We start from the raw sequence: 24,318 nt of genomic DNA, 5'->3' as shown, positions 1-24,318 counted from the left end.
GAGTCTCCCATTCTTTCTTGATTCTTTTAATAAAGTATTCTGGGAGGGGGAGGATGGACCTGGATGGTTCATCTTGGGGGAGGAATTTTTTGCTGCCCTTGGGACAACCCTTAAAGGTGGAAGGGGCGTCAGAGGTAAAAGGTTGGTTGGTTTCCTTCTCATGGAGTTCCAGGGCAGCCACTGTCTTGGCGATCAGGAACTCCAGGTCCTCAGGATTAAAGCATTTAATGGACTGATCTGAGGGAGCCTCAATGGTTTCCTCACTGTCCGAAAAGCGCTCCATGGACCCCGGGTCAGGTGTTTCAACTGGGGGGGTCCGCTCTGCTGGCTGAGGAGGACGGGAGCGCGCGCACTGGGAACCTAGGATAGCCCCTAGTATGCCCATGGCCCAAGTTAGAGGGCGCCGATGCGTTAGAGGGAGGTGGAGTACCAGTAGCCCTGGATCCCCTACCCTGCAGGTATGACTCTATGTGTTCCTCAAGAGCCCTTTGAAAGGCTGAGGGAAACTCGCTGGGAGACCAGGTCTGCCCCTCTCTGTTAGAGTCAGTGCGAGCTAGTTGCCTGTCGCTATTGGGGGAAGCCCCCCCCCTCCTCCGACGGAACGCTCTTGCCTGCGTGAGGGGGCCGTGGCTGAGCGGGCGTCCGCGCTGCCGCTGCGGTGAGTCTCCAACTGCTGAGGTCTGCTGGAGCCACAAGAAGAGGCGTGGGAGGGCGCTTTCTCCGCCGTCGGCTGGCTTCGCTTCTCTGGCACTTCAGTGTGATTGCCGCGGCTATTCTTCTTGGCGCCAGAAGATGGCGCCGATTTCCCTTTCTTGGACGGCGGCCCGCTGGGGTCGCTGTTGCTAGCGCGTTTCCCGCCAAGAGCGGGCGGGGCGCGCCGCGCCTGGCCGCCTCAGCCTCGGCCTCCGAAAGCGTTGTTACTGTCGCGAGAGAGGCGGCAGTGGAGGAGGCATGGCTGTTGTCGGTGGCCCGGAGGGACCTTTTTGAAGCCCTGGTGGCTTCTGCCGCTCCTCCGTGGAAGTTCTCCCTAGGGGGAGAAAAGTCCTGATCCGCCATTTGGGCGGGAAGGAGGATTGGAAAAGGCGGGAAGGGTGGGGGGGGAGGAACGAGGGAATCAAAGGAGATCCCCAAGCCTCCCTTGAAGAGGGTAAGGATTGGATAGAGGGGAGACGCAAAGGGTCTCTCAGAAAAGGACAGGGAAGATAGAAAAGGAAAAAAGTTTAAGCTAAGCTAAGGAGCCCCTAGGATCCGCTGCACTCCCTGTTCAGGCAGGAAATAGAACTGGGGAATTAAGGAGTCCTAGCCTGAACAGGAAGTGACGTTTTTTATCCCTGCCTCCCTGAGAGGGGGTGGAAATCACCCCACCGAGAAGGTCTCCGCCTCCAAGAGAACAAAGGAATCTGTTTCTTCTCAGGTTATACAAAACCATTAAAAAAACATTTATACCCCAAGCTTTTTCTTAATGGGAACCTGAGGTAGTCACAACTCTCTCCCCTTCTCTTCAGCCTAGCTGGGAATTAGCTAGCCTGAAGATGTATGACTGGCTCAAAGTCACCCAGCAAGTTTCTGTGGCAAAGCAGTGATTTGCAACTGGGTCTCTCAGATTCTAGCTGGACACTCAAACCACCACACCACATTGGCTTTCCTGTCACAATGAATGTAAAAGTACCACCTTGGGGGAAGGGGGTGGGGACAACACACACCAAAACTTCCTTGATATATTTTTTAACTTGCTATTCTACGTTGGACACCACTACTTCATTGCTGGTCTAGTAGTCATCTTTCAGATTACTGAAGTTAAGAATGAATTCCTTAATTGTTAGATCAATTATCTAAAATGACAATTATTTAGTATAATAAAGGTATCAACATAATCCAGTAATCATTCAAAGTAAGCTGAAAATACAAAACTTAAAGTTTTTACTTAAGCAGCAATCACAATGTGCAAAAATAATTAATAAATAAACCAATAAATGAGACAATGAGGAACAGACTAAACTCCTCCATAGAATTATCAAAATATCCAGGCAGACTTATCAAATTTGATGGGTATGTAACAGCAATTTAAATGTCTATGCAATAAAGTACCTGTATAAAAGTACTCAAGATAATTAGGAAATTCTTAAATGTAAAATGGCAGATACACAAACAGCGCCCTTCCCTTCATGGAGGCTTCACTCTGTTTTATCGGCCCTGACCTTGTCACCTTTTTTTTAAAAATAATTTTTTATTGTATCATTTGAATATTACATTATATATTAATGCTTTTCTTCATTTGTTTTCAAACAATACATTTTCCCCTTTTTTCCCTCCTATATTTTTCATATTTTTGTCAAACAAACAGCAGTAAGTTCATTCTTTGTAATCTTTTCTCCTATTTCTCCTCATTGACTCCAGCTTCTTTCATCCAGTCCTCATATATGGTCCATATCTTCAAGATTTCGCTTTGTTTATCTTGCCACAGTTTATTCTTTGTTATTATGTAGAAAATGTCCAGTGTCACTTGTTCCCAGATGTAATCCAACCATTTTTGGATTGTCCATTTTTTCTTTTCTTTCCAGCCTAAAGCTATTGTTGCATGTGATGTTTTGATCATTATTTTGTACATATAGCTATATTTTTAATCTACCCTTCTATCCTCCATTACACCCATGAACATTAAGCCGTTATTTATCCCAATATTAATCTTCACTAGTTTCTCAATATATAACATTACAGTTGTCCAAAAAATTTTCACTTCTATACATTCCATCCACATATGGCTATAATATGCCTCCTGATCTCCACAATGCCAGCATTTAGGGCTGAGTCCTTTAATCATATATGCTAGTTGTTTTGGTGTTCTATACCACTTCAATATCACTTTTCTTTCCAATTCCATATATTTCTCAATCTTTATATTTTTCCAACTGTCAATTAGATTTTCAGTTTTCCCAGTGTCTAGAGAACCTTCCTTCTCCCATTTTTGTTTCAATGTTCTTATCATAAAAGTCCTTTTATCATCAAACCATATACTCTATATATATATGTCCCAAAAAAGGTTCTTCCCTTTACATTTTTCATATAGTTCTAAACATTTAGCCATTATACATTCTCCTCTTATTCGTGAAACCTTTATCCTTTCCCAGATGCCCCTCAAGACTAACCAGTTCTCATTACCTCCTATCTCTATAAAATTTTGTACAGTCATAATTTCTCCTCCTTCTCTTATCAGATTTGCAACAGTCTGAATCCCTTGTCTTTTCAATATTTTTATCGCTTTTTTCCCATCTTTTCCGGCCACACTTGCCAATGGTGCCACATCAAGTGTACCGGGCATCCATTTACCTCTCCATTTTCCCCATATATCTAATAACACCTTTCTTGGCCCACCTTGTCACCTTTTGAGCCTGTTCAATCCATTCATTTGTGGTGGATGAGGATGAAGGTGCTTTTCTTAGTCACCATCACATCAGCGAGACGAGTGTCAGAGCGCAGGGCTTTGTTGGTGAATCCCAACCTTTATATTTTTCATAAGGATAGAGTGATCTTGCGGATGCATCCGAGTTTATCTTTTCATCTTCGCCAAGATATTGTTTTATCATATATACTCATGTATAAGAAGAAGAAGAGGAGGAGGAGGAGGAGGAGGAGGAGGAGGAGGAGGAGGAGTTTGGATTTATATCCCCCCTTTCTCTCCTGTAGGAGACTCAAATGGGCTTACAATCTCCTTGCCCTTCCCCCCTCACAACAAACACCCTGTGAGGTAGGTGGGGCTGAGAGAGCTTCGAGAAGCTGTAACTAGCCCAAGGTCACCCAGCTGGCGTGTGTGGGAGTGTACAGGCTAATCTGAATTCCCCAGATAAGCCTCCACAGCTCAGGTGGCAGATCTGGGAATCAAACCTGGTTCCTCCAGATTAGTTACATGAGCTCTTAACCTCCTACGCCACTGCTGCTCCTAAGTCGAGGCACCTAATTTTACCACAAAAAACTGGGAAAAAGTATTGACTCGTGTATAAGTCTAGGCTGGGAAATGCAGCAGCTACTGGTAAATTTCAAAAATAAAAACAGATACCAATTTATTTCAAAGAAAAACAGTATGGTATCAACAATAACTTTAAAAGTTCTGAAGTGGAATATATAACTCTCACAGACAGTATCTCTTCAGAGTTTCCTAGGGAAGATGCTCAACAAGATCGCCCTTTTAAAAAGTCCCTACAGGTTCTCCTGCAACACGGATAGCTTACCATTACACAGTGAAGATGCTTGCGTGGTGATGGCAGCAGCTGCCCCAAAACAAGTCTTTTTTGCAGGTCTGCCAGCTCAGCTGGACAGAAGTTCCACCTGCTTTCCAAAAACATTGGGTGGGGGCCGAGAAAGGTGCTGGCAGTGGCTCACCCCCGGGGCACCCTGTGTGTGTGTGTGTGGGGGGGGATTCCTGCCACCATGGGTTCCAATGGTGCGGATTTCCCAATGAGTATGGCTCCCTAGCATTCATGGAGCTTCTTGGCCTGAACAAAAATTCTGTAACATATAAATTTAATATTTAATGTTCACACTTTGTGTCCACATAACAGGGAGCAGGTGCAGAAAAACACCCTCAGCTCCCAGCCTTTTTTCGCTCGCCACCCGTTCCCCCCACCTGCTCGCTACCCGTTCACTCGCATATAAGTCAAGGGGGGCTTTTTTCAGCACAAAAAATGTGCTGAAAAAGTAGACTTATACGCGAGTATATAAGGTACTCAATTTCTGTCCTTAGCCATCACACCCTAAGGAAAGGCTTTGGCACAATCTCAACGTTAGGAGAGACATCCATAGGTCAGACAGTTTTTTTAATCAATGTGATACCTCCAATCATCAAATGTCATCAAATGTCAGTGGCAGCTACTGTTCCACCCTAAAAGCCTGTATTATTGAGGCGCATAAGGCCAAGAATCTATTGATCCCTGGGGAGATCACGGCATATTCCACCCACAGTGCTTTCACCAATGCCGCATTCAGGAACAAGGCGTCTGTTGAAGACATATATAAAGCTGTGATTTGGTCTTCACCACCATCTTTTGTTAGGCACTACAAACTACAGTCTTGGGCAGCTGTCAAAACTGCATTTGGCAGAAGAGTTCTAGAACACATACTGGAGGACTATGTTTGACCCTCCCTTTTTGGAGACACTGCTTTGGGAGGTCGCATCAAGATGTCCTCCGTCTCCAGGAGAATGGATCATTGGATATTCACCATGAAGGGTTCTTCTCCTGGGGTACAGGAGGACATCTTGGCCCTCCCTTGGTCGACATGTCATCCAGTTGTGTTCTATTACCTGATCCAATGTTTTGAAGCCCTACTAATGCTTAGCCAGCTAATAGTTACGTTGATGTTATCTGTTCCTTACTGTTACTGTTATATATAGAATCTGCTCTGTCAATCGAATACTGGCTAAAATGGAGTCGAGCTGCGAAGACAGGAAGTGAAAAAAAAGTAGTTCCCAGAGAACAGGGTATGAAATCACCCATCAAGATGTCCTTGGCCTCCAGGAGAAAAGCTGAGCTAGACATCTCATGGTTCCCCAAAAAGCAAGACCAGTTGTAAACTGCTTCCTCTTCTTCTCAAAAGAAAAGAAATATCTTTCACCATGATGGCAGGAAAAAGGCTAATATCTTAATAGAAGTGCATTTGTGAGGAGGGTGTCAGCAGGTATCTTTAACTTCATCTCTACGGCTTCTCTCCAAGATACAAAGGATGGGCCATTCAACCCTATGTAGAAGAGAGTGCTTGCTCTTGCAGAAGGAAGAAACAAGAACCATATTAACCACAAGTAGCTTATTAGCACGTGTACGGGAAGCAAGTTGAGCCAAGTGAAACCAAAGCTCTTTTCAAGACTCTGGTATGCCGGTGTCAGCTGGAACTGCCCTCTCAGTTTGCAGGAATAAATGGGTCACCAGACACCTTCCGTTACAGACTGAGATGGCTTTTTTTAAACAAGTGCGTTAGATGGCAGCTTCTCATAGCATTTGTACAAAGGCTGATATTGAGAACAATCACGTTCTTCAAAAGAGTATGCAACAATAGTTGCCAACTGTTATCTAGAAGTTTCTTGAAAATAATGTCGCTGCATTTTGGAGATTATAGTTTGATTAAACTGAATGTATCAAGTGACCTTTAGAGCTTAATGCTGGAAGCAGCAGCTTTGCTACTAGCGGTGGCTCCTCTTAATGGGTTGGTGAGTTTGGGTGGGCACATTTCAAAATGGACTCTCATTTTAAAAGCATATATTGTTCTGTAAGCTTGGGTGACTCTCTTCGGTCTTCATTTCTGTGGGTGCAAGTGTATTTTAGCCTATTATGCTTTCATGTGCCACAACATATAAAACCGAGACACTTCACAGACAGATGTGGGATATAGCAAACGAGGGACAATGCAAACAAACATTATCCACCCATCTCAAATTGCACAGAAGAATGAAAAAGGCCCATTAACTAAGCCAAAAATTTAATCAGTGTTACCAATTGGAACATTTCCGCCCTCTCTGCTAGCTGCAGTCTGAAGCCACAACTTTTTAAAAAGGAAGTATGTCTCCACATATTACACATAACCTCAACAATCCCACTGAAACTCTGTAGATGAGCTTTATCACGAAAAGAACGGCCCAGGTCTCACTCATAGAGACAGTCGTGATGCGTGCAGTCTCATGGGATGTTCCAAGAGAGTTTCAGTCTGACACCCCTCGCTCTCATCAGGAAAAGCAGAGCTGGGATTCAACACAGAGGGAAGACTTGAAAGTTGTTTGTCCCCATGCCAGGTAACCATGCCAACAAGCCATTTCTTAATTCCTTAAACAAACTAGCCACTGGTTGTGAACTGGAGCGGACAATACCTTTATACACTCTTGTTCTACAGACCAGGTCATCAGCAGCCTGGCTACAGCATGCTTAGCCAGCACAAATATAGCAGACACCAACACTAACAGAAGTTCCAGTTGGAAGGTATGTTTGAAAAAATTCTTGCAATATGAATTACAAAACAGACACAAAGGAGAGTGGCAGATTGTGGGAGGGACCAAGTTAGGAGATTTAAGCTCTAGTGAAAGACAGCAGACAAGGAAGAGAAACTAAAGGCTTTCGTGCACAATTAATGTGCCTCAAGCACATTTTAAACAAAATTCCAGCAACTGACAACATGGTGTCCTTCATAAATAGGCAAATGACTTTTAGCTGTTAACCCTTCTATCCAGTCATTACTACAACACTTTAAGTTCTTACAGAGAAACTGGAACCATAGAATTTTTAAACTGGTTTCTTAAACTTTTAGGTATATAATAAAATGGATATTCCTTCGGGAAGACAAAAGAGTTAAAAAGATGCTATACTTTATCTACATGTGCAACTGTGAAGAACAATAATCATCACTACCATGTATTCTAAAAGTAAAGCACTCCCCATCTGAAGATCATTAAATCAGAGACTAGGGTGGCAAATGGATAAGACAGATTTTTGACAAACTTGAAAAATACCTGAAAATCTGAAATCTCAAAGAAAACAACACCTTTGTGAGTTAAAATATCCAGAACAATAAATGAGGTGACTGTAGCTTTAATTAACAGATGCCCTTAGTGGCTATTACTAGACAACCACAACAGAGGGCCAGTATTCTGGGCTTTGTTTCCATCAGTAAAAGACAGTGGTGGGTAAAAAGGGATGTTTTGGACTTTGAGGGAGAACCCATTTGGGCCAAGCCTGGGCAACTTGATACCATCCAAACTCAGCCAGGACTGGCTACTTGATATTGTTCAATAGCAGCCAACCCATGTAAACCAGTGATCTATAGTGGTTAGAGTTTCAGACTAGGACTTCCAATCATTCAACTGCTGTGGCAACTCACTGGATGATCTTGGGCAAGTTGCACATTCTCAGCCTAAACTACTTCACAGGGTTGTTGTGAGGATAAAATGGAGAGCAGAATGATGTAAACTGCACTGAGTCTCCATAGAAGAAAGATGAGTCAGACTTAGTTTTTATTTCTCACTTTTCTCTGCTGTAAGGAGTCTCAAATCAGCTTACAATCACCTTTCTCTTCCCTCTCACAATAGGCATCTTGAGAGGCAGATGAGGTTGAGAGAGTTGTGAGAGAACTATGACTAGCCCAACGTCATTTAGCAGGGTTGATGCTGAAACTGCAGCTATGGTGGTGAGGGAGGGAGGAATTGGGAGTGAGTGAGGGGTGCCATGCAAGGGAAGGGGAGGGAGGGGAAGGAGTGAGGGATGGCATGCAAGGGAGGGAAGGGAGGGGGCCCGGCATCTGGACATGGCCCACCCACCCTAGTGAAAGGGAGGGAGGGGTGGCATGCAAGGGGAGGGTGGGAGGGGAGGGAGTGAATGGTGGCATGCAAGGGAGGAGTGGGGAGTTGAACCTAGTTCTCCAGATTAGAGTATGCTGCTCTTAACCACTACACCACACTGGCTCTCAGAGTGGAAAAATATATATGATGGATGGCAGATAAAAGGTAGATTGGTGGCTGGCTGTAAAGTATAAAAAGAAGCAGGGAAAGGGGAAGATATGATGGGAAAGGGGCAGTAGTGTGGAGAGAGAATGCAGTACTCCCCAACCCCAACAGTACATGAAGGTTCCTGCTAGGGCAAATAAACTCAGCTCATTCCACTAGGCAATAGTTTTCCTAGGAAGAGAGTGCTAGGAGGAGGAAAGGAACGAACGATGAAGATTGGGGGAAAGGGCGCAGATAAAGGTACATTGAATGTTGGTGGAGAGGAAAAACAGAAACCAGAAAACCGGAGAGGTGCAGGGGCTTTCAGAACAGGGAAAGAGGACGTAGTTGCTGAGGGGAGTCCCCCACTTGCATATTCTAATAGCAAATTCAGTCAGATCTGAGGATGCTTATATCATTTCATTCATTCATTACCTTTATTATGCATAGGATAAAACAACAATCAGACTAACAATAACAACAATAATTGTTGTTACAGGAGTGCACAGTTGTTGATAAAGCTGTTGCCAAAAACTTTGCTACGTCTGCAGTTCTTTTAGTGCAGCAGTCATTCAAAAGCAGACCTAGCTTGTCTTGGTCAAAAGTGGTAAGACACGAATTAATGTGAGATTCAATGTAGAGATTCCTGAGTTCTGTGTGGCGAGAACAATACAAGAGTATATGAGCAGTTGTTTCGACTTGGTTGGCTGAACATTGACAAGTTCTTGCTTGTAACAGGACAGGATGCTTATATCTAGAGACTGTGATCTGCAAATGAACAAGATATTTCCCTCTGTGATACACCTCTGAAGATGCCAGCCATAGATGCAGGCGAAACGTTAGGAACAAGATCCACCAGACCACGGCCACACAACCCAGAAAACCCACCACAACCAGTTGAATCCGGCTGTGAAAGCCTTTGACAATACATATGATGATAGTTTACAGACTCCAAGCAGTTATACACAGGTAGAGAGGCTAACAGCATAGATAGATGAAACTTCACCTGTTGCAGCAGTTCCTAGTGTTGTGTTAAACCCCGGATCTGTGACCCAAATCAGACTCCGTAACTTAAAGGTTTAGAAGCCTTTATTGGTAGACCCATGGGGGGAAAACTAGTTCTGCTGGAACATTCAAACAACCCCAATAGATCAATCCCGTATTTTCCTCTCCTCTCCCTCACCCGTAATACTATCCCACACTACAGAAGGCGCAAAAAGGCGCAAAAAACAGGAATGCAGGATGGACTCAAAGTCAGAAGGCTACTTAGTTACCTAGGGAAAACAAAAGTACTTTGCCATCAGTTTGTTCATTCCCCATTGCCCCTGGTACGACTCTGCTTGATACCAGGTTCCCACCTGACATGCCAAAGTGGTTAGCTGCCTTTCACGTTTTTTTTTTAAAAAAATTAAGTGCCACATCTCCTTAGTAATGTGGCAGAAACAACATTGTTTCTTTGGGTATTAACAGCAACCTTTGGTAGAGAAAATAAAGGAAAAAATATGCTACAGAAGCTCTTCTTCATATGTTATTGGAATACACGATCACTGCAAACGTCACCCAACTACTAAATTATTTTGAAAAGCATAAGAAGTTGTCTTTAAGACTGACAGAAGCCTAGCAAGACTCTTGTGCCATGCATGAATACACACAGAAATAGTTATGAAATTTTTGAAGTGATAAAAAGTCCCCCTCTCTTAGGTGTATTTGCATGCTCCTCCAGAAAACCTTAGACAAAAGTCAAAATGAAACCTACAACTGCCTTAACAGCACTCCTTCCCTCACAGAATAATAAAAAGCCAGACAATGATGATTCTATAAGATGATTTCTATACCAGCTTGAACGAATAGTACTTTCTGAGCAAGTAACATAAATGCAAAGCCTGTCCAGGAGAACTGGTTAAAGCTTCACAAATACCACCTGTATATCTCCAAAACAGCTTTTAAAAACAAGAGAAAATTAGCATTTCAGAATTTCAACTAGTATGAACTCCACAAAAGGAGTAATTTGCACACGATTAGTAAATTTGGCATAGAATTCCAGATTAGTAAACAGATCAAAAGATTTCGGGTGAGAGAGACTAGTGCAACTGAGTATTGCATGGGCAAGATATCTAAATACCACCCAACATGCTGCTCTCCTCTCTGCTGCATTTCTCTCTCTGGCTCCTTCTGCACATGAAGAGTAATGCACTTTCAATCCACTTTCAATCCATTTTGCAGATGTGCGGAATAGCAAAATCAACTTGCAAACAATTGTGAAAGTAGACTGAAAGTGCATTACTCTGCATGTGTGGAAGGCCCCCCCCCCCCGTTTTTCTCCTTCCAAGTAGGTTTACTTCTAGTGTTGAAGCCCAACTGGAGGAAACTGGCTTCTACAAATTATGGTCGGGGGGGCGGGGGTGGGAGGTGAGGGGGTGGAGTCCAGAAGCAGCTGACTTCATTCTGTCTCAGCCCCTATATTAGATACAATTAAGACTGTCTCATATTCCAAGATCTGAGGCTGGCACAATCAGGTGTAGCTTAGTCCTTACTGATCAGTTTCAGGAACCATTTCAGGCTCATTCCAGCTAAGATTGCCAGAGCTCAGAGAGCTGTTAGAGAAAGAACTACTGTTGAAAAGTTGAAGTTGGGCTCAAGTATGTACATACCTCTTGCTCCTGTAGTGTTGCCACTACATTTTTAAAGAAAAAAAACACATAATTTGGTGACCAAAAGCACAGAGTGAAAGGAAGGTTACTCACTATGCAGCAGAGTCATTCAGCTGATATTCTCGAGAGCGATTAAAACAGGCTTGGACTCCAGTGTCTGCCCACAGCCTCCGGATCACGTTGGCCAGGTCTTCTGGCATGATTCCCTGCTCCTCCGCAGTGCAAGAGAGTGCAAACAATTGACGAGCGTCATCCTGCAAAGGACAGAAAGACCCAGTCAGTCAAGGCTCTAGAATAGATGCTCCTTGTGGCTCATAAATATAGCATACTATGTACGTCTCCTTGCTTATGAACAGGCAAGCGAAGATTCAGCAGCACTCTCCTGTTCTCTAAATCACACTTCCCACGCTGCCTCACCCATGCTTTAGATGTGTTGACCTAAATCCCCCCCGAGTTCATCCCAGGGGAAATAAATATTCTTTGGTGAGCAATGAAGCGAAACTCTCCCTACATGCAAAGTCAACACCTTTACCTGAGTCAACATCACTGCAAGGTCAGTTCTTAAAATCTATTGATTTAATAATCGTACTAAACAAAGCTGACACCAGGTAAACAAATTCATGGTCAATACATAAACACTTACAGCATATTTTTTTGTTTGCACAGCATTAGTGAATGCTACGTAGTAAGGATTTGCATGCAGTTTCACAGCCAGCAGACCTATGCAGGATCAATCTGAAAATGCTTCTTTTAGTCAGTATCATTCCCACTTACAATATCACTCATACTCTGGCCAGAAAGAAGTCAGAAGCAATTCAAAGAATGCACTATCTCGTGTTAACTTTGAAAGAGTTCATTTAATTTGAAAGAAAAAGAACTTGTGTGTATGTGTGGTCAAGTCTTTTCTAACTCACAATGACCCTATGAATTAATGACCTCCAAAACCTTCAATTATTAACTGCCTTGCTCAGGACTTGCAAACTGATGGTCATGGCTTCCTTTATTGAACAAACCCATCTCATGTTGGGTCTTACATTTTTCTTAGTGCCTTCAATGGTCTACATGTTGTGACCAAATTATGACAGCCTCAGTTTAGTCATTTTAGCTTGTAGGAATAATTCAGATTTGATCTAGAACCCACTTATTTGCTCTCCTGGCATCCATAAAACTCCTCCAGCATGACATTCAAATGGTAAATTTTCTTCCCGACAGTTTTCTTCATTATCCATCTTTCAAACCCAAACATAATAATGAAGAATAACTTAATGACTCAAGTCCAAGGAGTGTCTATAAATGATTAGATTTTAGGGCGAGTTGATTTAATCACAACCCTGGGGCTTTTCTGATTCAAATGGAGGTGGTCTTTCCCAGGATTTAGTCAGGAAAAGGGAAGATAGGATTAGTGCATTGAAGAATAACTGAAAGGAAGTCTTGATGATATCAGTTAGCATATCCTTTGCTGAAGCGGAGGCAGTTGCATTGCAGTCCCAAGCAAGGACTAGTTTCTCAGGCATAGGCTTTTGTATTTCCTGATTGCTTTAGGAAAGATGAGGCTGGCTATTGTGTATTTCAATGACTGACAGGGAGATGTGCCCAGGCAGGTTTTACCCTACTGGTACCACTGAGCCAGCACAGGAGATGGTGTCCATGTTTGGCCTGTACTTTTAGGGCTCCCAATAGGGGAGATGTGATAGGTAGAGATACTGCTCTCCTAAGAACAGGTCCCTGTATCCCTCCTCAGGTCTGGCTGGTAAACCTATACACTGTCTAAAGCCTTGTGCTCTCCATGTGGCCAAGAATGGCACTGCCTTTATGCTACAAAAAAGGTTGGATTACTTGAAGTTGCTCCTAATTTAAGGTGACCAGATGGTCACCTTCACTAACCGGGACAAGCGGGTGGGTATATGCCCCTTGATAAGGCTGCGTAGCGCTACAAGAGCGCCACACTCAATAAGACAGAGCAAGATCACACTGCCGAGTCAGATTGGCGCTTGCTTCGGCTTCCACCCTGTCACAGGGCGGGAAACGGCAGCGCCCCAGAAGGCAGTGCGGAAGCCTTCCAAAACCCGGGACTTTGGGGAAAACCCGCGGGACGCGGGGCAAGTTCGTTCAAGGCGGGAATGTCCCCCCAAAAGTGGGACGGCTAATCACCGTATCCTAATTCTTATACCAGTTTTTTTTAGGGTGATGGGTTTTGCCAAAAGGAAGGACACAAACTGCATAAAAATTTGAATGAACAGTTCTTTAATTGATATTTTTTTAATTCATTTAATTATTAACTGCCTTAAAACCCACAGAGGCAGAAAACCATTTTTTTAAAAAGATATAATGCACAACCTCCCTCTCAAAAATAAAATCACTTTATCATTAATATGTTTATTATGCTATTTTCCCTACCACCATACCTCAAAGGAAGTCAAGATAATGTACAAAGTTCTTCCATCCTCTATTTTATTTTTGCAACAACTCTGTGAAGTTTGTTCAGCAAAGAAAGGGTGTCTAAAAGTCACCCAGTGAACTTCGGGGCTTAGACAGAACTTGAAGCCAAGTCTCTCTGGACCTATTCCAACATTCTCACTGCTATACAATGATGCCTCTCAGGGCAAAGAAACAACACAATCAGTGTGACCTTGATATACAACATGAAGGCAGTATAAAACTGAAACACAGAGAATGGCAGCGATCACACAACTGCAACAATGTATAATATGTTGATGACCACTTACAACACAGTTCCCATGTAAGTATCTTGTTCCTTACCTTAAGGAAGCTGGTCATCTAGACTCAGCCACACAGCAAGCTAACTCTACTATGGCCCTCCTCAACCAATATAAAACAAAATATGAATTAGATATACAGATTTACATCAGGTCAAAGAAAGTAACTGAAATATTTGCACATTTGTACACCAGCAGAAACTGATTCAGTAGAACCTTACATACTCTGTACACTCATTAGGGGAGCCCATAATCCAGAAATGTCTTCCACACAATCCCATTTATCAACCTTAGAACCAAGAGGTTTAGTAAACACAAAGCATTACAAGGAATAAACTTGACTTCCTATCACCTGAGGGTGGGATCTGTACATTTACTAATTTATTATGAAATCAGCTCCAGAAATCCTCTCTCCTGCTGATAAGTATATGCATCTCCACCACAAAACCAAAAAAGCTCCATTTGCCAGCTCAGTTCAGACCTGCAATCATATTTCCACCTCACTGTTGTCTTGGTGGTAGAATTGTTACCAAGGTCCTAACAGGAACTAACAGCCCTGTTTTTTAAAAAGAAAAATACACCAAACAAAGGATTGAATATAAAAGTTTTCACAGAAATAATAACTGGCCACACCCCATAAATCAGCCCTGTGTGTAGACATACACAAATGCTGGGAAGGACACACAGTTTGAGTTTCCAGCAAGAACAGAAAGCCACCACTGCATATCCTGTGTCATTTATCTTTTGGCATGAGAGAGAACTCAGCAGTAAAGCAATGCTTTGCACATAGAAGGCCCCCAGTTCAATTCCTATTGCAATTGCAATTATTAGTTGATTAGGATCAACTCAGGAAAAAAACATGTGTTCTTTGTATTGTCGAAGGCTTTCACGGCCAGATTCAACTGGTTGTGGTGGGTTTTCTGGGCTGTGTGGCTGTGGTCTGGTGGACGTTTCGCCTGCATCTGTGGCTGGCCTCTTCAGAGGTGTGATACACCTCTGTGATACGCCTGTGAAGATGCCAGCCACAGATGGAGGTGAAACGTTAGGAACAAGATCCACCAGACCACAGCCACACAGCCCGGAAAACCCACCACAACCAACATGTGTTTTTGTTTTTTTAATAGCACCAAAGTATATCCTTTTCAAAATAAAGAACCAAGGGTGATTGTGTATTAAAATGCCACCACTTCCTTCCTGGTCTTATTTTTATTGCCGTGCTCCGCAGCATCCAAGTGTCTGCCTGTTTCTAGCAGCTACCATTTTATGTCTCCCTCAGTTGCTTCTATGGTTAGGTAAACCCAGCAAGGGGCTTTAAAGGCAAGTGAGAAGCAGAGGTAGTTTGCCATTGCCTTCCTCTGAAGACTTCTCCCTTCCAAGTACCCAATCTGCTTACCTTCCATGATCTGATGAGATTGGGTTATACCATGTTGCCTTCCCTCCCCCTGTTCTGACAGACTTCATAAAATTCCAGCAACAACAATCACAAAGCCTCCTTTTGAAAATTATGGTTCTAGCAGTTAATGGATCAAGTGGAAAACAAATTTTATGCTCCTAACTGTGTAAGCTCAACAAAGGGCAGAGGTAGTTGTTTTTCTGTCTACAGTCCTTTGCTGGACCAAATAGAAGGTGAGCAGCTGGGCATGCAAGGTCCCTTCCTGTTGGGAAGTGGCAATCCTGGGGACTCTTTATTCTACCCCTAAAGAAACAGAATGCAGAGGCTTGTGGCTGTCTCCCACTCTTCTCCTCTCCTCATATTGGAATGCCCCACAGTGCCCCTGTAAGCTCCAGCAGTCCACACGGAAAGGAGAGTAAACTCCCAGGGTGCGTGAGGAGTTCTCATGGCTTTCTTGTGCTCTTGGCTTTCTTTCCTCCACAAATCTGGGGGTTTTTTCTTAAATGATCATCAATTCTCAGGACTACTATATAAAGCAGAAACACTTCTGCCTTAGGACCACACTGACCTCTTTTTGTTGAAAGAGGTATAGTAGATGAAGGAAAGAAGCAGCTTGTAGACAGGGGGTGAAATGTACTCAGAAAAGGTAAACACTAACATGTTCTGCCTCTTCCTCAACCTCTTTCTCCACACCCAATTTCGTGGGTAAAAATTCAGCATGGCACTAGTACTAGTAAAGAAACTATTGTTGCTTATCGTTAAGGGAGACCTTGTGAAGATTCAGAGAGGTTCACTGCAGCTAGATAATGTATGGGATAGCAACAGCTTATTAAGTCATCTCCTTCCATTAGTCATGACAAAAGAAATTATCATTTGAATCTTTCAGTGTTTTGTTATGCACTACTTGAGCAGTTCCAAGTGCTCTGATGTAGTCTGCATATCCACGCCCCTGGGGTTCCTCAGTACCCACATCATCATAGAACGGAGAATACAAGGAACATAGGAAAGGAAGTCCCTATATGTTAATATATGTAAATATTTAAAACAAGAGACTGGAAAGGGGACTGATGATAAACCAAGCATGTGAAAAGGGATTCATGAAGACTGAAAGCAGCCTCCACTACTTGTTGTTCTCTGCCTCCAGAGGTGCCTTCCCACTATCCTAGAATACTCACAACTGTGAATCTTTTGTGAATTAGCCCCAGACACCATTCTGTCCTGCTGTCCACGTCCAACCCTACCTCAGTGTGGTCAGGTCTTCAAACACAAAGCCTTTCAGCAAAACCTACTTATTATGGACTGTTTAAAGCCCCTCCTTTGCGTAGCAGCCACCCAAATAGGGAAGCTGTGTAAAAGTTCTGCTTTATATACATGGAGCATAACCTCTTCAGCAAGCTCTTTTCCTTCATCCACCTCATTCAACACACACTGAATCTTTCCCCTTCCTTAGCTAGTCATAACCCATTTGGTTGCCTTAGTTACAGGCTGGTTTCAATCTGTTATGCCCTTATTTTCTTAAAAGTGCAACATTACAGCATGTGTGCACACACCCCCTTAGAAAGTGCGTCACCACATCCTTCCTCCATATTGTTTGTGCAGAATTTCTTATTATAAAGACTCTCTGGGGAAATGCTCGAAGAGCACAGTCAGACTCACACAATGAGCAGCTTTGCCTGTGTAAGCGGAAATTAATTTAAGGCAAGGAAGTCCCCCAAAAACAGAGACAGCAGCATAATAACTAAGGCTTTGATACTTGATTACATTTTTGACTAAGTGGTTCATGTGCAAAGATAATTAAAAATCCAGCTTGCATGCACCTGAGTTCATGTCTTCCACCCCACCATGATAAGGCTCCCTTTTGCTTTCTACCATTTTCCACAGCAATTCACAGTTAAATATCAACACCCCAGTCTAGATCGCACTGAGATGACTTGGAACCACTAGATTCACTTCATACTGTTAAACAGATTCGAACACATCAATAAGGGAACACTTAAAACCTTTTCTCTAACGTGCATAATTCATTATGCTTTTCCCTAAACACAAGTGCTAGTTCTACAAGAATGTATGAAGTTCAGCTGTGAAGCACATTTTAAATAAAGACTGAAAAGAAAGATTCATTTGTCAGAAACTCTGTGGTTTTACTACAGAGTTCCGATAGTTCCTTGAGCTCTACTGTAGCTTCTGAGTATTCCCCAAAGATGATGCCATCACACTGGTAATACCATCAAGGGATTTTTTAAAATTTAATTTAATTAAAAAACCTTCCCTGCCACTATTCCAAGTGGCAAGAGGGAATGGGAACTCTGGGCAGGGAATGCATTGCCCTGACTGGAGTCTTAGAAGGCTGAGACTGGACTACTTAGACTAACCCAAATTCTATACTATAAAAAACTGTAAGGTAAGAACTGCCAACTCATTTTTTTACAATGAGATTCTTCTGTATAATTCTGTTTCAGGAAACCAGGATGAGAGGCTCTCTAAAGTCCCAGACCCTGACCACTGGAATGTCCCTCTTGGAGAGATAAAGCACATTTCTTCTCTCACACTAGATGAGTACTCCAGGTTGCACACAGGAAAATATTAATGCCTACTATAGCCTTTTCCACAGAAAGAACGAAGTATGGTCAGGTGTTGTACAGTGGAAGTGAAAGCAGTGCATCTCTGTTGGTAAAAATAGTCCCTAGGTTATATGTCCATTAAATAATTTTTTTAAAGTCCAATCTTCATTAAAAAAAATTATTCTGAGGACTATAAACATGGCACTTTGCTAAGAGAACACTTCTCTTGGCTCATCACCAAAATTGCAGAGAGCAATTTGAAAAGGTGAGACTCAACGAGGAAAGAGGGGTGGACCTGAAGATAGGGACGTTGCAACCGGCACTTTCCTTTTTGCTGTGCTTGGTCTTGGAAGTGTGGTCCTGGTAACTCATAGCAGCCAGTTCCCATGGGGAGGAAAGAAACCAGGCAGATTCACTGCAGCTTAGACAACCCCAAGCCTGCATGCAGAGTCTCCAGTGTCTTCCAGCCACTCTGTGCTGACCGGGTGAAGGTGACTGCCCTCCACCTCCAGGTCATCCAGCCACTCCTGTTAAGGGGATTCTTCCTTCTGTCCCAAATGAACTTCTCCCTCCTCTCCTCCCGATTCGCCACCCTCAGGTCTGGCAAGCGTGGAAGAGGACAGCTTGCCAGTCAAGGCAAGTGTACGCACATCCTCAAGTGTCAGCCAAACCCTGAAAGCAACACTGTAATATGTGGCTGTGGACTGGTAGTTTTTGCTGCTTACCTTTTGCCTGCACTTTTTACTGGGTGTTGCGAGTTTTCCAGGATCCTTACTACATTACATTGGGGGGGGGGGGGGGGGGAGATCGATTGCACAGTATTTCAAGGTCCAATCAAAGGGAGAGATCATCAGGATCTGCTGCTTCCAATCCAGCCATGTGTGGCTGTGGTCTGGTAGTTTTTGCTCCTTGTTGTGGGTTTTCCAGGCTGTGTGGCCATGGTCTGCTGGAAATAATCTTAAAATGGCAGAATCAGAACAGAGGCTCCGGAACCTAAAATGGTAGGCGCTATTATATAAAAGGGTAACTTTTGCTGATAGTCCTTCTATACAATATAAATACTCTCTTAACAAAGACTGAGCTTAAAAATTATTCTTTAGTGTCCACAGACACTCGAGGGGGGGGAGGGGGATACAAGGCACCAGGACCACTGTGGCATAACATAACAAGGCAGGCACTAGGACCCCTATGGAGCATTCCACCAAAAAGAACGACCCATTGGATACTCACCGTGAAGGGGTCTTCTCTTGGGTGGTGAAGGCCATCTTGTCGGGTTGTTCTTCTTTACCACTTGCTAGTGAGGCAGGAAGAGCTTTTTGGTCACTTCCTGTTGGCGCCAAATTGCCCCAGTATCGGATGAGCCGAGCCACTATGAGCAGAAAAGGTAGAAGGAAAAAACACAGCCTAACCTGCTGCTACAAAAGGCCTACGGCAACAATGAAAAAAGGGAAACTCTAAATCCCCTAAGGAAGTAACCAAAAAAACTAACATGTATATCTATATAAAAAAACAGGCTCTGCAGGAAATGGAAAACCTGAAACACAGGAACCTCGGAAGTTAATAAGGAGCATATTATCAGAGAAGAACGAGAACAGGGAGGGCCAAGATGGCCTTCACCACCCAAGAGAAGACCCCTTCACGGTGAGTATCCAATGGGTCGTTCTCTAGGGTGGTTCCGGCCATCTTGTCGGGACTCCCCAAGCAGTACCCCCAAAAAAGGGTGGGTTCCATTAATCTCCAATAATATGCTCCAGGACCCTTCGTCCGAAGGATGCCTGGACAGCGTCCAGGGACGTCAGTCTGTAATGTCTGACGAAAGAAGAGGGGGAAGCCCAAGTGGCAGCCCTACATATCTGGTCTACTGGAACATGCCTAACAAGGGCAGCATTAGCAGCTGCGCTTCTGGTGGAATGGGCCATAATGCCGCTCGGCAAAGGCAAGTTATTCGCCTTGTGTGCCTCCGTGATGCAAGCTCTAATGTTAGAGCTAATAGCCGCGGCAGACATAGCCTCCCCCAACCGGGGAGGAACTATTTTAACAAACAGGGTCTCGGACTTTCTGATAAGAAACGCTTTAAGCGTGCAACGCACATCCAGACAGTGCCAAAGCCTCTCCCTGGCATGAGAAGGCTTGGGGCAAAAATTGGGCAGGACTACATCCTGCCGTAAGTGAAAGCCTGAAGCAACCTTAGGTCGAAATGATGGGTCTAGCTTTAACTCTACCCTGTCCGGGAACAATTGACAAAAATTTGGGTTCACTGAAAGGGCCCTAAGTTCAGACACCCGTCTAGCAGAGGTGATGGCCACCAGGAAGAGGAGTTTCATGCGCAGCCAGCGGAGGTGGATTGTCTGGACCGGCTCAAATGGTGACTTGGTGAGCGCGTCCAGCACCGCGTGTAGACGCCAGGAGGGAAACCGGTGGGAGACCGGAGCCTGGGACTGCTGCACCCCTTTCAGGAACTGAAGAACATCTGGATTTCTGGTGATGGGGACCTTCCCGACTGAAGGGAGAACGGTGGCTATGGCGGCCAGCTGTCTTCTTAGAGTGGAACAACGAAGGCCTGTAGCAAAACCGTCCTGTAGAAAAGCCAGGATTGAGGAGATGGACAGGGCCTCAGGATTGACCTGTTTCTCCTGCACCACCTGGCAAAGGCCTTCCAGGAGGAGTTGTAGATCCCGATGGTGGATCTGCGCCTGGCCGCTACCATGGTGTCCACGACTGCCTCAGAGTAGCCCTTGCGAATCAGCACCTTCCGCTCAAGAGCCATGCGGTCAGCTTAAGCCACCCTGGGTCCGGGTGAAGCAAGGGGCCCTGAGACAGCAGGTCCGGAGGGATCGGCAGGTGGAACGGAGTCAAGATGGAGAGCTGCTGGAGGACGGAGTACCACGCTCGTCTGGGCCAGTCCGGAGCCACAAGGATGACTTGCCTCTCCTCCTGCTGAATTCTTCGGAGCAACCTGTGTAGGAGAGACAGGGGCGGAAAAGAATAAAGAAGGCCAGCCGGCCAGGGTGCTGACAGGGCATCCACACCCGTCGCGTGTGGATGGAAGAAGCGTGTCATGAAGTAGGTGGTCTGTGCGTTGAGGTGGATGGCGAAAAGGTCTATCACCGGCTCTCCAAATTTGGCCACAATCTGTTGGAAAACTTGAGGCTTCAGCTTCCATTCCGCATTCGAGATGGTGGTGCGACTGAGCCAGTCTGCCTCATTGTTCAGGCAACCCCGTATGTGTTCCACTCTCAGGAACGCCAGGTTGGCTTCCGCCCAGGTGAGGACCCGAAAGGCCTCCAGGTTCAGCTGGGAGGATCGAGACCCACCTTGATGATTCAGGTAACACTTGGCGGAGACATTGTCCGTGTGAACTACTACATGCCGCCGAAGGATCCTGCTTCTGAAAGCCCGGAGAGCTAGGAGGATGGCCCTGACCTCTAGGATGTTGATGGGGAGGGCAGCTTGAGAGGTCGTCCAGAGGCCCTGGGCGAAGTGCTTGTCTAACTTGGCCCCCCACCCACTGAGACTTGCGTCTGAGAATATATGAATCTGGCACTGTGTTGCGAAGACCTTCCCCCCGCTCAGGTTGTGGGTGGATGTCCACCAACGGAGACTGCTCCGAACGGATGGGGAGAGGGGAAGGGCCGTAGAAGCGCCCTTGAAGGATAGAGGTTGCATAGGGCCGTAGAAGCGCCTGAAGAGGACGGGCATGGGCTCTGGCCCACTGGATGAGATCTATGGTCGAGATGAGAAGACCTAGTAGACTCACAAGTTGTAGTAGGGTGGTGGAGCAGGACCGAAGAATCTTGTGACAGACCTCTTGAATCTTCTTGACCTTCGATTGAGGAACGAAGAGGGTACACGATGAGGTGTCTATCAGGGCACCTAGGTGCTCCATCCTCTGTGCAGGACTGACGGAACTCTTGTCGAAGTTGATGACAAAGCCGTGTGCTGAGAGAGTCCTCTGTACCCTGCGAACATCCCTGGGTGCCTGCTCCCTGGACCGTGACCTGATCAGCAGGTCGTCCAGGTAGGGATGGATGTGGATGCCCTGGCTGCGAAGGAGGGCAATAGGAGCTACCAGAACCTTCGTGAAAACGTGGGGGACTGTAGCCAGGCCGAATGGAAGGGCGACGTATTGGAAGTGGAGTTCCCAGGGCGAAGCGTAGGAACCGGTAGTGAGCGGGATTGATGGGGATGTGAAGATACGCATCCTTCAGGTCGAGTGAAGTGAGGAAGTCCCCCTGCTGGATAGCCGCTACAGTCGACCTGAGGGTCTCCATCCGGAAGCGAAATTTGCGGAGAAATAGGTTCACGTGGCGGAGATTGAGGATGGCTCTGGTGTCCCCGTTCTTTTTGGGGACAGTAAAAAAGTGGGTGTAGACCCCCGTTTTTACCTCCTCCGGCGGCACCGGCTCTATAGCCCAGATGGCCATCAGATGAGCGAGCGCCGTCCGTTATCTCGCAGCCCTTTCGGGGATTGAACTGAAGGGAGAAGGGAGAAAGCGGTCCCGAGGCAAGCAGCGGAACTCTAAGGAGTAGCCGGAAGAAATGATCTCTTGGATCCATCGATCTGCGAAGGGTGGTAACCACTGATGCTGAAAAAGAAGAAGCAGGCCTCCTATCGGTATATCCTGATAGTCAGGCTTTGTTTCCCTGGGAAGGGTCAGGTCGAAAGGGTTTAGCCCCTCTGGGTGGTCTACGAAAGTCCTGTCGCTTCCTGAAGGAATTCTGACCCTGCCAGGTAGGTCGTCTGTTCTCCCGCTGGGGACGAAAGGAGGAACGAAAGGAAGGCTTGTGAGAGAACCTGGGCTTGTCCGCTCTGACGGAACGTGGCATGGCTTTCTTGTGATCCTTGGTTTCAATCAGGATTTTCTCCAATTCGGTGCCAAAGAGGATGCCCGCCTGGTAGTCATAGCTAACGACCACTGTCTTAGACAGCGTGTCAGCTGGCCAAGGTTTAAGCCAGAGCAGACGACGGGCCACTGCAGCAGCTGCCATGATGCGAGATGACGTTAGGAAGGCGTCAAGGGTGGAGTCCGCCAGAAAGGACACAGCCATGATGACTCTTTCAACACCCTCCCTAATCCCCTGGTCTGGGGGGGTGGGGGGGATGATAGTGAGAAGGCGTTGAAGCCAGACCAGGGAAGCCCTAGCCACAGTAGCTGAGGGGGCTAAGATTCTAGCAGCCATGGCTGAGCCCTTGTGGACCCTGCAAAGACTGGCTTCTGCCTTCCTATCGATGGGGTCCTTGATGTTTCCCTCACCATCCCTGTGGACTAATCCCCCTGAGTGAAGGGCAGTAACGGGGCTATCCACCAACGGAGTCTTGATGAGGCTATGGAGGTGGCCGGGTGCCAGATAAAGTTTTTTAAAGAGGGAAGGAAAATCCTTGTTAGCAGAGGGGTTTATCCACTTCTTTTTGAACTTCCGTTCAAAGAATTCTGGCAAAGGAAAGAAATGGGAAACCTCATCCTCCACTGGGAAGATGGAAGCCAGCCCTTTGGGGCAGCCTTTGATGGGCTTGGAGGGTTTAGAGGAATTGGGGTCCTCTGCTTCCTCAGAATCATGCAACGCCAGTGCAGAGATGGTCTTGGATAGCAGGGTTGCTAGCTGTTCGATCTTAAAGTGACGATGGCTCTGATCGCCTAACTCAGGGACAGGGGTTTCTGTGTCAGAGAAATGATCTGAATCAGAACCTAGCTCTCCCTCACTAACGTCGCTGAGGTCTGAACCATAGGGAAGGGCTAGCCAGTCCCTATCTGCCCTGGGGGGTCTGGGGGACCTTGAACGGGACCTAAATCTATGGCAGGTACTGTCCCTACCATGGGGGGCGGGGGGGGGGGAATTTGGTGGGAAACTTCCTCCCTAATGGAGGAGCGCATCAGCGCCACAAGCTGGTGTGGGGAAAATTGACTCCAGTCATTGGGAATGGCCTCCTGCAAGCCGGAGGGTCCCGGGACAGCCAGTTCTTGCCTGTTGTTGGAGGAGTCTCCTCTCCATTCTGGGCGTGCGTTGCAGAAGGCGGCAGAGGAGCGGCTAGCAAAAGGGGCGGGCAACGCCGCCGAGTCAGAGCACCATGGTGCTGCTTCAGCGGGTCCCTTTCTTCCCGCGCTTTTCTCCTTGCCGCAGCTGCCTTCCAGGAGTTTCCAGTGGCCCAAGCACAGGCCGGCAGAACTCGCGCGCCTCCCACCGCGCTCCCCAGGAGACCTGGAGGCGTCGTGCGTGCGGGCCTGATGGCCGGCCACGGAGGCGCTGGGCGGCTCCGTCCGCTCGCATCTGCGGCCTCTCGAGAGCGAGCGGGATGCCCTGGCCGCCGCCCTGGTGTTTTCTGCCGCTGAGCGGCAAAAACCCTCCCTCGGAGGGGAGAAGGGGGCCGTAGCCATGCCCTTCAAAGGAGAAAAATAAAATAAAAGACAATGAACTGTAGAAGGGAGGAAGGGAAAACGACAAGGGAACACTCACAATGGGTGAGAAACAGGAGGGTAGGTAGAATTCCTCTGAGAAAAAGTTTAAACCAATTCTAGAAGGAGCCTGTCGGAATTGCTGCACT

General features: G+C 45.9%; 1 protein-coding gene across 1 annotated transcript in view; it reads right to left on the bottom strand.

The window, feature by feature from the left end:
• GNAI2 (G protein subunit alpha i2) overlaps positions 1-24,318 on the bottom strand; it is a 157,631-nt gene that overhangs the window by 39,922 nt on the left and 93,391 nt on the right. The window contains exon 4 of the mRNA XM_048487350.1: positions 11,200-11,360. Coding sequence (XP_048343307.1) covers positions 11,200-11,360 — 161 coding nt within the window. The remainder of the gene's footprint in view (positions 1-11,199; positions 11,361-24,318) is intronic.

Source organism: Sphaerodactylus townsendi, linkage group LG03 (genome assembly GCF_021028975.2).
Source record: "Sphaerodactylus townsendi isolate TG3544 linkage group LG03, MPM_Stown_v2.3, whole genome shotgun sequence".
In the NCBI taxonomy this organism is placed as follows: Eukaryota; Metazoa; Chordata; class Lepidosauria; order Squamata; family Sphaerodactylidae; genus Sphaerodactylus; species Sphaerodactylus townsendi.
This window is presented reverse-complemented; position numbering and strand designations above follow the sequence as displayed.